Source organism: Onychostoma macrolepis, chromosome 02, assembly GCF_012432095.1.
Source record: "Onychostoma macrolepis isolate SWU-2019 chromosome 02, ASM1243209v1, whole genome shotgun sequence".
Classification (NCBI taxonomy): Eukaryota; Metazoa; Chordata; class Actinopteri; order Cypriniformes; family Cyprinidae; genus Onychostoma; species Onychostoma macrolepis.
Window position 1 is genome coordinate 20,310,451 of NC_081156.1, and position 15,232 is coordinate 20,325,682.

At 36.6% G+C, this 15,232-nt stretch overlaps 2 protein-coding genes across 6 annotated transcripts in view; both read left to right on the plus strand.

Moving 5' to 3' along the window:
- si:ch211-106h4.4 (MAM and LDL-receptor class A domain-containing protein 1) overlaps positions 1-7,163 on the plus strand; it is a 28,629-nt gene extending 21,466 nt beyond the window's left edge. For both annotated transcript variants that reach the window (XM_058746205.1, XM_058746213.1), the window contains exons 35-46: positions 1,274-1,417; positions 1,500-1,687; positions 1,842-2,007; positions 2,754-2,975; positions 3,069-3,247; positions 3,486-3,714; positions 5,542-5,701; positions 5,780-5,894; positions 6,013-6,133; positions 6,692-6,782; positions 6,863-6,932; positions 7,026-7,163. In XM_058746205.1, coding sequence (XP_058602188.1) covers positions 1,274-1,417; positions 1,500-1,687; positions 1,842-2,007; positions 2,754-2,975; positions 3,069-3,247; positions 3,486-3,714; positions 5,542-5,701; positions 5,780-5,894; positions 6,013-6,133; positions 6,692-6,782; positions 6,863-6,932; positions 7,026-7,088 — 1,748 coding nt within the window. In that variant the 3' untranslated portion in view covers positions 7,089-7,163. The remainder of the gene's footprint in view (positions 1-1,273; positions 1,418-1,499; positions 1,688-1,841; positions 2,008-2,753; positions 2,976-3,068; positions 3,248-3,485; positions 3,715-5,541; positions 5,702-5,779; positions 5,895-6,012; positions 6,134-6,691; positions 6,783-6,862; positions 6,933-7,025) is intronic.
- A 1,566-nt stretch (positions 7,164-8,729) lies between these two features.
- On the plus strand, positions 8,730-15,225 carry plxdc2a (plexin domain containing 2a). Of its 4 annotated transcripts, none has more exons than XM_058746280.1 (13): positions 8,730-8,862; positions 10,220-10,443; positions 10,531-10,671; positions 10,789-10,858; positions 11,043-11,165; positions 11,262-11,380; positions 11,472-11,571; positions 11,954-12,049; positions 12,162-12,243; positions 12,329-12,389; positions 12,489-12,675; positions 14,044-14,210; positions 14,335-15,225. In XM_058746280.1, exons 1-13 carry the CDS (start codon positions 8,775-8,777, stop codon positions 14,560-14,562), a joined length of 1,686 nt encoding a protein of 561 aa, XP_058602263.1. In that variant the 5' UTR covers positions 8,730-8,774; the 3' UTR covers positions 14,563-15,225. The 4 variants fall into 4 exon arrangements, with proteins under 4 accessions (XP_058602263.1, XP_058602283.1, XP_058602274.1 ...); XM_058746300.1 differs by having other exon boundaries at positions 10,531-10,602; XM_058746291.1 differs by having other exon boundaries at positions 10,244-10,443.
- Positions 15,226-15,232: the final 7 nt, after the last annotated feature.

Sequence of the window (15,232 nt, forward strand, 5' to 3'; positions counted from 1 at the left end):
TTTTTTTAATACTTTCATTTAACAGGAACACATAAAATTTATCAAAAGTGACAGTAATAATTAAGGGAGGACGTTTTCAATACCCAATTGTTATGTCCTCCCCTTTCTCGTCTAGGGGTGAGGGAACGACGAACAATAAATATGTGGAGAGACCTTGAGGATCTCCCGCTCTCCAGGCCCAAAAATCACAAACAACCACGAATTTCAATTTGAAAATGGTTTAGGTGCCTTTTAATTTGAACTCCATCAAAGAATTCAAAAACAGGAAAGAATACAATCAAAGAAACATTACCTCGGGAGGAGGGCCCAAGCAAAAGAAAATCAAAACAATACCTCTACCTAAGAAAGGGAAAAATATTAAATTACCTATACATTAAAGAAAATAAACAAAACAACATATAACTTCCCTCACTCCCTAACTAACCATTAAACAGGAGAAAACATATAGGTATCCTCCACCCTACTTTACCCAATCACTTAACTAATTCTTAATCAACTTATTAACTCAGGAATCATTATGACAACCCAACCAAGAGCACAATAAGCGCTCATGGGCTTGGAGAGCGGAACAATCTCAAACGCCGCGATGTCTCTCTCCTTCCTCCACGCTCCCTCTGCCCTTTTATACTGGAAGCCAGCGAACATACACCAATTAGGGCGAGGACAGTGCACACAGGTGGATGAGCGCAGATGATCATCATTAGCCTATCAAGCACAAACACACAAAAAGAGAGAGAACGGGAGAGAAAGAGGGCAGGAGTACAAACACCAACAACATTCTTTATATCAATAATAGATACAAAAATAAATACGTCTTTAGACGTAACATAATTAATTTATAATGTTACAAAATAATTCAATTTCAAATAAATGCAATTTTTTTCTGAATCCTGTAACAAAGTAATTGCAAAAATATTAATCAGCACAGCTTTTTTCAAGATTGATAATAAATGTTTCTTGAGCACCAAATCAGCAGCTGTAATGAAAATTCAGCTTTGCCAGCACAGCACATAAATAAATATATTTTAAAATGTATTCAAATAGAAAACAGTACTTTTTAAATTGTAAAAATATTTCACAGTATTACTGTTTTTACTGTATTTTTGATCAAAGAAATGTAGCTTTGGTTAGCTTAAGAGACTTATAACAACATTTAAAAAATTACAGACTCCAAAACATTTGAAAGGTACTTTGCATTTTTAAATCTGAAGTTTTGTTCTGAGCGAACCTAGCCCACATTATGAAATTGTGCCTCAATTTTCCTGTATTCCAGACTTTTCCTTGGCCACATGCTCCTTTGAGAAGGACTTGTGTGGGTGGATCCAGGGAGCTGCAGAGGACCTAGACTGGGAGATATGGAGCGGACCTACTGAGACCCCAAATGCAGGTCCTCCGGGTGACCACACCAGTGGAAATGGTGAGCCAACAACCATTTACACCATATCACTATCAGCTCAATCATCAAAAGTCTTAATGATGTGTCTCTTGCTATATTACAGGGTATTATTTGTACATCAAGAGCTCAAGTCACAGCAGAACTGGGGAGACAGCTCATCTGAAGTCTCCTCTGTCTCCCCCAACTGGACCTGATGGGTATTGCTTCACATTCTGGTATCACATGTTTGGAGCAACAGTGGGATCATTAAGAATGTCTACATATGACATTTCATCCAACCACATCACATCAGTAAGACTCAAAAAAATAACATTTTCAGGGCATTTTTCTAATTTTACATGTAAGAAATGCTTTTATAGTAAAATGTAAATGCTTTACTCTTATAGTAAATGTTTTACTATAAAATGTTTTATACTAACCAGAATTTCCCCCCCTAAAACTGTAGATGTGGCAAAGGAAGGGCTCTCAGGGGACTGAATGGCAGATGGCTCAGAGTCATGTGAAACTGACAGAAGTTCATCAGATATTAATTGAGGCTTCAGTTGGAGGGCCGTCTGGTCACATTGCTATAGATGATTTATCTGTCACTATAGGTGCCTGTGCTCCCACAGGTAATAATAACATAGCTTAGCATTTGGTCTGTAGTTTTTCACACTGTCCTGTTGAAATGTCCTCCATGCTTGCTAGAGCACCACAAGCATTTGGCACAGCTGTAACATAATGTTGTATTTATCCATCTAGTTGCCATTTTCAGTATCAAACTTGAACTGTAAGCTTAGTGAAAAATTTAGAGCATTTGATTAATATAAAAGGCACCTTGATTGAATATACCATGCAAAAATGTGAGCCTGGAGATGGGTAACTGGATTAATGGAATCTTGACCATAAAATTTTATTGCATTACTTTTAAATAACCTTTATATAACTAGGTTTGAGAAGTAGTGAAATAAAAATATATTTTTGAACATCTACAGTTAATTGGTGAAGTAATTTGTATTAAAATACATGACATATTGGCACCATATTGGTTATTGGTTGATTTTAGAGTTGTTGTTTTTTTTAAATGGTTAATTTGAATATTTAATCATGCATGCTAATTTCTCCAATTTGTATAATTTAGATGATCTTTGCCATCATCTAATGATTAATGTTTAAAAACACTAATAGTTTATCTCAAAATTAAATATAATCTTTCTTATATTTTAAATTATAATCTGGTGATTCCTAAATTAATTTGTTGAATTTTAACGGTTGATTTTAGTTTTTATTTAAATAAATAAATATTGTATTGGACAGAATTTTAATATCAGCACATCCTTACATGTTTATGAATATCACCAACCCATAATTGTTTCAGAGGGAATTTGTGACTTTGAAGAAGGGGATTGTGGCTGGATACAACAGACTGATGATGACCTGGACTGGATCCGAGTGTCAGGAAATAATGTCAAATCTAAATCTAGACCTGGTTTGGATCATACAACCAACACAGCGAGTGGATACTACTTTTATATGGAAAGTGCGCCTACCCATGTGCAAGGACACACTGCTAGAATGACATCTCCTCAGCTTCAAACAGGTGAGAGAGAATCACATATCAACTGTGAAATTTGTAAACTATTACCTTGAGGGTCAGAAAACTCCCATGAAAAGGCGGAATCCTCTTTTCCAGGTGATGCCAAGTGTTTCCAGCTGTGGTATTACATGGAGGGACAGGGCACTGGGACCCTAAATGTGTATCAACAGTTCTCAGACAAAGATCAGCCCCTACTGGTGACCCAGTCTGGAGAGCAGGGTGGACTGTGGAGGTTTGCTCAGACTCCTCTAACCATCTCAGGGTCAAACTACAGGGTGAGTCCCTGAATCAGCGCTCTGTCTGATCACAACGCCCAGCACATATTTTCAGATTTACAATCACAGATTATTGCAAATGATGGCCTCCAAGTTATATGCAGTTGCTGTCACTGGTTTGTACAGCAGTCACGGATCACAAGCTGCACAAATCTGTTCACTAAACTACAGTCTGTACCCTTGAGTTTAATGATGTGGAACTGCAGGAGTGTCCTCATTAATACAGCTGTCTTTTCAGATTGTGGTGGAGGGGATTACAGGCCAAACTGAACAGGGAGTCATAGCACTTGATGATGTTCAGGTTTCAAACTATCCCTGCGCTGCTTCAGGACAATGTGACTTTGAGGTAAACTTCTGCAGCTGGATGAATCTGTTGGATGTGGATGATGCTGACTGGCTCAGAGCCCAGGCAGGCACTGGAAATCACACACGGCCCAGTGTGGATCACACCACCAACACTTCCACAGGTGAGCTGAAAGAGTTCACTGAGCTTCCTTAAAATGTTAGAACTGGTTTATGAAGAAAGTATAGATATATCTGATGTTATGTTTTCTTTGAATCGGGAAAGAAACTGTGGCACTGTATGAATATTCTGTCATTAATTACTCACCCTCATGTCGTTCCAAACCTGTAAGACCTTCGTTCTTCTTCAGAACACAAATTAAGATATTTTTGATGAATTCTGAGAGCTCTCTGACCCTCCCATAAACAGCAAGGATCCTAACACGATCGAGGTCCAGAAACGTATTAAAGACATCGTTAAAATAATCCATGTGACATCACTGAAGAGAATACTTTTGTGCGCAAAGAAAACAAAAAGAACGACTGTATTCAACAATTCGTCACCCTGGCACCATTTTGGAGAGTATTCACTGAATGCAAACAGCATATGCTGTTCTGTGTCAGCAGCACCGTACGCGGATACGTTGTTTACGTTTTGATCTGAACGTAAACAACATATCCACGTACATACGTTGCATACCTTGTTTACATATGTGATACTCTGCAAAATGGTGCTAGGGTGACACAGAGGAGACGAATTGTTAAATAAAGTCGTTCTTTTTGTTTTCTTTGCGCACAAAAAGTATTCTTGTAGCTTCTTAAAATTATGGTTGAACCACTGATCTCGCATGGATTATTTTAACGATGTCCTTACTACATTTCTGGACCTTGATCGCGTTATGGGAGGGTCAGAGAGCTCTCGGAATTCATCAAAAATATCTTAATTTGTTTTCTAAAGATGAACGAAGGTTTACGGGTTTGGAATGAGGGTGAATAATTAATGACAGAATTTTCATTTTTGGGTGAACTATCCCTTTAAGATTTGTTTTCAAGTGATCCAATCATAGTGTCAAACTACACTATTTAAATTTTGTTTTAATAAAATAGCAAAATGTTTTTAATGATAGAGTGCAAAAAATCAAGTCTTCAAGTCTTTATTTTACCAAAATACACTATGATAAACATATAATGTTTTATATTTTAGAGCTGTCAGTGGGACAGATTTCAGTGGAAAGTGCATACACACATAATTCACGTGTGTGTGTTAGTTCATATCAGTATACAGAGAAAAGTTGCTCTGGCTGTGGATAGTGTGAAACTAGAAGTTTATTGTCACAGTAAAATAGATGCAGTTTTATTTTTTTAACCGCTAGAGGGCCAGAGGTTACATAGGCTAATGCTTTAAATATCGTTACAATGGGTTTCAATATGTTTTGCGCTACAGTTGTTCCAGCCATAATCAAAGGTCATCAAAAACACATGACCTCATTGCTTTTGTGGTATAAACTGAAAATCTCAACAACACTGAAGGCCCACCTACTCACCTGTCTGTTGAGAGAATTGGGCTTGAAAATAATACATTTGTGCTTGTATTAAAATCCAGTTTTATTCAGTAGTGTTTTTTTGTTTGTGAAAGGATCCAACAATGATGGCTGAAAACACTTTATTTACAGATTTGTAGTATACAAATTTTAATAAAGAATAAAAAGACTTGGGTTTTTCATGTAAATGATACAGCGAGTCACCTAGTGGCAACAGTGTAACAGGGAAAAGTTCACTGACAAATAAATTATTGAATCTAAACAGGTCTTTTTAGTAAATGATTTAAAAGACGGGATTTTCTGTGATGATTTGCAAAATTTGCATTTAAAACAAACTCGCAGGCCGTAACACTAAAGAAGTGATTTTTATAATTATAAAATCAGGGCCTTAGATGAAGTGGTGACACTTTCATTTAATACACATGGAAATACCAGGTGTAAACAGTGACAGTGATGCTCGTATGTTTTTAGGTTATTACCTTTATATGGACAGTTCTGTGGGGGCCTGGGGAGACACTGCCAAAATCCTGAGTGAGATATTCACCCCTGACAGCAGAGGGCACTGCTTCACATTCTGGTATCATATGTATGGATACAATGTTGGGACACTCAAGTTATACAAAAATAACAGGTACAGGACCATGACCAAAAAAGCACCTTTTATGAATATGTACATGGATCACAATTCATGGAGAGGTTTCTTTCCCAGGACCACCCATAACAGCGGGAATAAGATTGGCCAGATAGTATGGGAGGAGTCAGGAGATCAGGGCGATGTGTGGAGGAGAGGCAACGTCTATGTGGCATACCGAGAGCCTTTCTGGGTATCAAACTCCATCATGCAGACTTCACAGGATCAACTTGAATCATTCTAAGATTCACTCAAAACAAAACATCAAAATATTTGTACAGTACATCATTGTTTTTCTCCTCTCTCTACAGTTTATATTTGAATTCCTGAAAGGAGCAGGTCCCAAAGGAAGTATAGCTATTGATGATATTCACATCATTCCCGGGCCTTGTGATTCATATCCCACCTCTCCACCTCCACACCACCGTGACAGTAAGTATTTGAGTGCATGCCAGTCTTGCATTATTTCACAAGAAGGGTCCAAATGTACTTTTTGCTACACCTGCCAATGGAGGGTGAACTGAAAATATTTCTAGTTGTTAATGTTACTTTATCATCACCAGAATATTGTTTTATAATTGTGGCATAAACTATGTACACTTCCATTCAAAAGTTTGTGGTCGGTAAGATTTTTTTTCCAGTCTTCAGTGTCACATGATCCTTCAGAAATCACTAATATGTTGCTTAAGAAACATTTCTTATCAATGCTGAAAACAGTTGTGCTGCTTAATACTTTTGTGGAAAATCATCTTTCACTGATTCATTCATCTTAATCAAGATTCAAAAAGAACAGCATTTATTTGAAATAGAAATTTAACATAACTTTAGTAACATTATAATAACGTCTTAAAAAAAGAATCTTACTGATCCCAAACTTTTGAACGGTGTTCATTTTGAACCCTGCTCGTGTATTTGGGTAAATTAATTCGATTGTGACTTGTCAGATCTTACAGCATATACTGTATTTTCTCAAATATTTGGTTTGTTTAGCTGTAGGTATTGGTGTTGGAGTGGGAGTGACACTTTTTGTGATATTTGCTGTTGGCGTTGTCCTTTTTGTGCTGAATAAAAAAAGAAAAAGGTATGTACTGCTCATTACATGGACAGTTTAATGAGATAAAAATGAAAAGCGTCTTTGAAATGTCTTTTGTTTCTTTACAGGGAATCTATACTTGAAGATGACGTGCTTGATAGTAGCTTTTCTTATAGCCGCTTTGACTGCAACATGAGTGTGAGCATTTTTTCTAGACTACAGACATACACTAATATGCATATAGTGTTTTAAGAATTTGTATCTGAGGTTTTCCACTTCTATTTTTGCCAGGGTTTGACATCTACAGGAGAGATCGACAGCTCCAGTAATGGAAACGACACATCTTTCTCATAAGATGAACAATCGTAGACACAGATGGAAACAAATCTTTATAAATCTCATGTCATCTACTGTATAGCTTTATTATACTGAGAAATAATTGCAGTCCTCCAACCATTTGGATTAACTGTAGCCATATGGCATTTAAATGCCTGACTGACTGAATCATTGCCAAACACAGCACAAACTTGAGAGGACACCATGTGCTATAAACACAATAAAACGGCTCATTGACAGTATATGTACGATTCTTGCAATCTCAAAAATTATATGATAACTTCAACATTTATAAACTTATTTTCTAGATTATTTAAGTTATCCCTTATTGTCTGTCATGTAAATTCAGGCATATCAAGTGTCATTTTCATTTATTTTTAATGTTCCCTTTCACCTACAACAACAACACCTGCTTTTGCATCATGCTGAAATGAGCTGAAGAAGCCTACTAATGTGCTAATAACATATTATTTAAAGTGTTGGGAAACCAGCTCTTTAAAATGTACTTTATAAGGCTGAAAATATTATCAGTAAACACTAATGCAATATTTAAGGCTCTTTGGTTTTGTATTGTATGACACCATATCATATGACTGCGCATAAAATTTATTTTAGGCAAATTACAAGAACTTTCTGATGTACTGGAAATGGGTTTTGACCTTCAGTAGTTTCAATGTGATTTAGTATTCACCTTTAGACTTCCTTTATATCCTTTTTCCAAAAATTAAATCACAGCAAACAGAGGCTTGGGTGGAATACATTGGATTTAAATCGCTTTATTAAACCCCTAAATCTTGAGTTGACCTACCATCGTTCAGGAGAGGGCTGTCTGACTTTTCCAAACCAAAGGGTCAGAGAATCCTCTCAGCTCTATGAGACATGTCACACTCCCCTAATCCACTCATTTCTCACAGGAACCAGTTTCCTAACGATAAGCCAATTCTCTCTCTTGCTGCTTTCAAACCAGCACAGACACTCTCACATAACCACATTCAGCCATACAAGTACTACTACAAGCAAGGATAAAATATCATTTAAGTGCTCAGATGAATCAAAATGAAAGGTGGAAGTTGATTTTCATGTCTGTAATGTCTCTGTTAAACTACTTAAAGGCTAAACCACTGCTGAATATGGCTCTGTTTATGCTGACACAAAGTCTGCTGTTAATGTTCAGGAGACATGGTTGACTCCGGAGTGATATTCTCAGTGTGGTTAAATACCTTACATTTAAAAGTGTTTTTCCAAAAGAAAAAAGAAAAACATAGAATTTTAGATTTCTGTGCTTCGTGTTCTTTAACATTCTTATCTGAGGTATGGCAGTGTGTAATGTTTCCTTCAAGTAGGCTACATAGGAGTACACTAGAATAATGTTAGAATATGTTTGTCGTCTAAATGAGGTCTGCACATTTCTATGCATATCCATTAGCCAACAATTTTACCATGGTATTATAGCTTCTTCAAAAATAGTTACCGAAATTATTAGAACTCTACCGTCGAGGAAGATTTCATCGTCTTTTTTTTTCAGTGACAGTAGCGGAAAATATAATTTTATTGTGAACTCCTCGTGTGCACGTCACTGGACAGTCTCGCGTGGGTGTGTTTGAAGCACGCTTTATGTGTCCCGGTCGCGTGCAGTTCAACAACTTTTCTGGCTTCTCTCTTCATTTAAATGTACAACGGAGACACGTTAAAATATAATTGGTTATGGCATTGCCGGCAAGACCACATGTTTTCTTAGGAATTTTTGCAGTTATTCAGATTAAATTCACCTTACAGGAATTGCCATCCAGTGGTAAGTCATTAGGCCTATTTATTGTATTTTTATTTATGGGCATTTTTTCATTCAGTGGTCAAAATACGCAATAAGAGTTACCTATAGTTGTTTAAGAGTTATTTACTTTCATAATTTATGGATTTAAATTAAATCTCACTACCTGCAAACTGAGGTAAAGTAGCCAATAACTCCTAATACTGTAAAATGCTCATGTTAATTTTTCACTTAAAACTTTATTATTTTCATTATTATTATTTTGTGGCTTTTAATACTGCTTAGGTCTTCGATTTTATTGTTAATTGTTGATTGTGTATTTTATTTTATATGATGGCTTTTATAAAGCACCAAAATGCTTTGTCTTTAAATGTTCTTCAAAAATAAATGGAATTAAATGTTCCATACCTTGTGTTCATAACTCTGTTCATATAGACCATCTATATATTTGCAGCAGTTAAAAATATAGTAATTGTAAAAGCATTTTATCATAGAACATATGCGCTCAAGGCATTGACTGTGTGAATAGGATTTTTAATACACTTTTTTAAGATCAAGACAAAAATAGTCACTGACCCATAAATCATCTAATTGGCACATTGGCATGTATTACTATTAATTAGAACAGAAAGATTATTGTTTGGCTTGTCATTGTAATGAATATTAATAATTTTAATAATCCAAAATTATTATTATTTTTTTATTTTTTTTACTCAAGCACCTACCCATGCAGAAGATTTTTTGGCCCGTGCACGCTCACTGTACCCTGCGGTCTCTGTCAGCATGTTGAAAATAAATGTGACAGACCCGAGGGCATATCACATACTTACAATGCCAGACAGGAAAAGAACAGCATGTTGTGTTTGAGGTACAGGATCTTAAGCTTTTATTTAATTTATTTTATTTCTCACATTAGCATCAGATTACTCTGGATATATAGGTACAGTATAGAAGTAATGTTGGCAGAATTCAAATGAGAAGGACACGGCAAACAGAAACTCAGTGTTACCCCAGTCAAAACACTGCCCTGCCCTCACACTCCCCCATGCAGCGCTATGAGGAATTCTGAGCATGTTTCACTCTCTCCTGTGAAAGAAGTACTTTGGACACACGCTTGTCACTGCAGGATGTGAAGAACTTTGTTTATTTGCATAAAAGGTCATTTTCATTCATAGTTGCACAGCTGCTAAAAATCATTATCAATGTTACATTCTTCAGTTCTCCAAAGAGCAGAATATGTGTATTGTATTTTATGTGAACTTGTTTGTGATTCAGAGAGCAATTCACATGCATGTAGGTTATCAATGATTTGGTGATTGTTGTGAATAGCAACACAGACAATGCAGCATATTATATTGCATAATTAATCTTTATTCATCAGGGGTCTCCTGCTTTACGTTTGAAGGGCTCTCCAAGCAAGAGAGTGCTGGTGTAAACCTCAAGCTTTACAATAAAAGATGGAGAAGATGGACTCTCTCATCCAAACCAGCGGACGAGATCAGTCAGAACCAAGATCTGGAACATTATGAAAAGCACGGCAGATTGGATTCAGAGCGCTTTCCAGAAGTTGTGACAAATGAGAGTCATGATAACTTATCCATTAAGGTGAACAGTCAAGAATGTATTAACTCATATTTATAAAATACCTTCTCATGTGTACATTTGTAAGTAATGTGTATATTTGTTCATTAGAGAGATATGGATCATATCTACTACACTTCCAAATTCTATGGGTCCACAGATAGTCCAGACAAGGATTTGTGGGTAAATATTGAGCAAATGGATATGGGAAGAGTTCATGGAATTCTTTCCAACACACATCGGCAAACTTTGGTACGATCATACAATCACCAACAAAGTTTCATAAAAGTATTTTTCGTACAAGTATTTTTGTAATTGTTACTCATTTTTTGTGCACATAATTTAGTGCGGTTTTCTTTGTCTTAATAGAGAGTGAATCTATCCTTCGATTTCCCTTTCTATGGACATTCATTAAGGGAAATACATGTAGCCACAGGGGGTGAGTGATATATATTTTAACTTTAAGCATTATTTGAAAACTCTGAAAATATTTCTTTACTGTCAGTTTTGATCAATGTGTGCGTCCTTGCTGACTAAAACTATTAATTTCTTATTAAAAAAAATACTGACCCCACATTTTTGAACAGAATTGTATATTTTAAATATACTCAATTTCTATTCAGGTTTCATCTACACTGGAGATGTCATCCACAAAATGCTGACTGCTACCCAGTACATTGCTCCTCTCATGGCTAATTTTGACCTCAGCATCTCACAGAATTCCACAATCATGTACTGTGATAATGGTAAAATGAGACGGACTGAAATTTGAGCGTGCCCTGATTTATTTGCATTGCTGTGTTGTGTTTGAATGGCTGTATTATGAATCTACTTTCTGTTAGGCACAGCTCTTGTTGTGCAGTGGGACCATGTGTACCTCCACGATGCATCTCATTGCGGCAGTTTTACCTTCCAGGCAGCTTTATACAAGGATGGCAGAATCACCTTTGCATATAAAGAGGTTGTTTTTTAGATACCTTTTGCTTTTACAGCTGCCATCACTGTTTTGTAGATGAAGCGAGGTTTGATTGTAGAATCTCATCTGTTTTTAGGTTCCCATTGACATTAGCAAAATCAACTCGGTGAATCATCCTGTGAAAGTTGGGCTCTCTGATGCATTTGTGGTTCTTTATAAGATTGAACAGCTTCCCAGTAAGTACTGAAACTCTTCTTGAAAGGGAAAATAATGCTTCTCTTTTTCTTAATTAATTCTCCCTTCACCAGTGTTATTTTAGTATTTATAGTATATAGCCTACTATTATAGAATTTATTAGTATTTTGAATGAGCTTTTTATTTTTTCAGTTATCATTTCAATTTTACTTTTATTCGTTTTGTATGCTCGTGTAATTTTTTCCCCCAATATTTCTATTTAGCTTTATTTTTGCTTCGGTTTTAGCTTTAGTAATTATAGTACTTAAACTTTTATTTTATTTCAGTTTTATTTAAAATAATAAACAATTTGAATCATTTGTTTTAATTATCAATAATGATACCAGTCTTCCATTCTATTGGTTTTTTTTTTTTTCATGACAGATGTTAGAAGAAGAACAATATATGAATATCACCGGGTAGAGCTCTTAAAATCCAAGATCGCAAACGTCACTGCTGTTGAGATGCTTCCTCTACCAAGTGAGTCCAAATTGCTGACAGAACTAGATTCATCTCGTTCTAATCACTTATTGGGAGAAGTACCCACGTCTTTCACATGTCTCTATTAAAATGTTGCTCCTCCTGCTATCAGCCTGCCTTCAGTTCTCCAGCTGTGAGACGTGTGTTACGGCTCAGATCGGCTTCAACTGTAGCTGGTGCAGTCGCCTACAGAGGTACACACTTCAAATAGATTGAGTGCAGTGTGCTTCAACTTTAAGGTTAGGGACTCAGCAGCTGCAAATAATGTTTCTCCTGCAGATGTTCCAGTGGTTTTGACCAGTATCGTCAGGACTGGGTTGACAGTGGGTGCTTAATTGAGGTGAGTAGATCCAGTATATCCTCCACTTTCATCTTTTTGACTTGTTCCTCTTTTCCACTATCTCCCATTTTTACTAACTTAATGTAGTTATATTTTAAGACAAAGAACCAGAGCTGTGACAGAAAGCAGCCTGTCATTAGAAGCAGCACTCCGGCGGTGCAGACAGGAGTGACGGAAGTGTCTATAACTACAACAGCATCACCCACATCAGCCTCCTCAGTCACCACCAAACTGACCAGCACACCCTTATTCATAAGAACCCTTCCCACCAGCATCCTCGCTGACGGTATGTATCAGTCTTACTATGTCCTGCAGATCACAGAGAGGATTTTTTTTCATTATATATCTCGCTTCCAAATGAGACCAATTATAAGAGCCCTACAAACCAAGATAAAATTGACACCTGCACAGCATTTTTCCTTAGGCCATAACCTTTTACAACTTGACACTTAATCCATAATGAAACTCTGACCTTTTCCTCTGCAGAATAAACTTCCAGTTTTTGTATACTGTATGTTTAACATTGAGAACTTTTGGTTTCTGTGCTGCGTGTTACTTTGAAATGAAAATTCTGTTATCATTTACTACTCTTCCCTCATGTCATTCCAAATTTGACTTACTTTCATCTTTGAAACATATAATAAGAATGTTGGTAACCGGTCTGTTTTGGTGCCCAATGACTTGAGGGAAAGTAAAATATGACAATTTAATTAATCTCATTAAGTCTTTGCCCTAGCAACCACACAAATACCATTGCAACTAGGGGTGTAACAAGAAACAAACATGACGGTTTGGTACGTACATCGGTTTTGACGTCACGGTTCGGTATGGTTTCAGGTACAGCAGGGGGAAATATTAAACATAAAATTGCTTTTTTTTATAATTATAATTCTCTAGACTTGTCTGAGGTAAATGAAATGCTTCGTGACATTTAGTTTTGACGTCTTTTTGTGGTTGAAACACTGATTGAGCGATTACATGAGGCATGAGATGTTTATTTCGCATTAACCCTCTGGGGTCGACAAACGCATATATATGTTTTGAGGCAGATTTTCCTGATAAGGCCGAAATGAGCTTGAATTACTCTGCCATTTTTGATCGTACAGATAAGAGCAATACACCATTCGAATCTGTAAGGGGTCTACTTTTATTTGTATACACTCATAATAACAACTAAACTTTGTGTAAACTAGTAGTAAAGAGGAAGGGATGATCAGCATCACTCGTGAGTGAACAGAGGCATGTATTTAGTGATCTGTCATGTCACATCAAAGAGCGTCAACAAGGTATTTATTGTTTGAATTTCCTGAAAAAATTGACAATTTGAAAGATGAGACTTTGTTTTTATCAAAAGTAACAATATATAAAACTGGGAGTGTCCAATGAAGTTTCACTTGTGCAGTTTGTTTAAAACAATGCTGTATTTGTTCGGTACACATGCGTACCGAACCGAAAGACCCTTACCAAAAATGTTCGGTACAAATACGTATACCGTTACACTCCTAATAGCATCCATGTAGAAAAGCTCAGAACCCCCTGACATTGTGGCATTTGGGCAAGAGCCATTCACATTTCTCACAGAAAATGTAAAACTCTGGTTATAATTGTTGTTCTTTGCAAGCAAGTGTAAATATCCTCTTCTGTTCTCTTTCAGACTCTCAGAATCAGATGGACATTATAGAGAAGCAAACAGAGGAGCAGATGCAGACTGGTCTGCTCATTGGCATCCTCATCACTATGGTCCTCATGGTGGTTGCTGTGTTGGCCACTATATACATGTACTATCATCCCACCTCCAGCGCCAGTCTCTTCTTCATAGAGGTGAACTTCATAACTAAAGTATATACAGCTAATGGAAGTGAAAAAATATTTTTTAGCACATTAATATACACTAGCATTCAAAAGTTTGTTCTGACAATGTTGTAATTTTATTCTTGATGTATAGAGACGACCAACACACTGGCCTGCCATGAAATTTCGACGGGGTTCAGGACACCCGTCATATGCAGAGGTAGAGGCCATGGGACAGGATAAAGAAGGATTCATCGTGATGGACCCTCGAGACAGTTTTCTTGTGTCAGACAGGAGAGAAAGCATGTTTCTGACGGACCAGAGAGAAGGATTTATTGTGGGTGACCAAAGAGAACGTTTCCTTATCATGGAACGCCGCTAAGGTTTATGAATTAGCTCCTCTGTTTTTTAGAGGAAGTTGCACTGGATGCTGGGATGAATGTGGTATTTGTTTGACCTTATAACAGTGAGTACTTCAAATGTGATTGATCTATTCACACAGAAGTGCAATGTAAACAATGTGGACACATAAATGTTTTTTTCCAACACAGTGAAGCCAGTGGAATTGCAGCGCTCAGGGAAATCCTTCACAACTGAGCTTTTATTTAATTTCTCTCCAGAGGCCCCCTTTAAACCAGGGTCTGATAATGTTCCTGAGAGTCCCTTTGTTGGTGTCTCTCTTCTAACCAGATGGGTCATTAAAGCCTGTGTATTGCAAACACCTCACAGAACTTCCTGTTTAAAACAGGGAAGCCTGAATGATATATAAGAAATACCTTTATACTCTGATCGCCAAAAATCCAAATTCATGTGGATAATGTTAAGGTACAGTTATAGAAGAATCTTAAAACTTTGATAGTTCTTTGAAATATTTTGCAGTGTATCAGAGAAACACTGAGATACAATTGAAAAGTTGATCTAACACACACACTACACATATAGCATTACTTAAACACACATCCAAGGTAATCTCATGAATTGCAATAGTAACCGTACATGCCTCAGTTAATGTCATCATAATATCTGTGCTTTGTATTTGTAATATGTAGTTT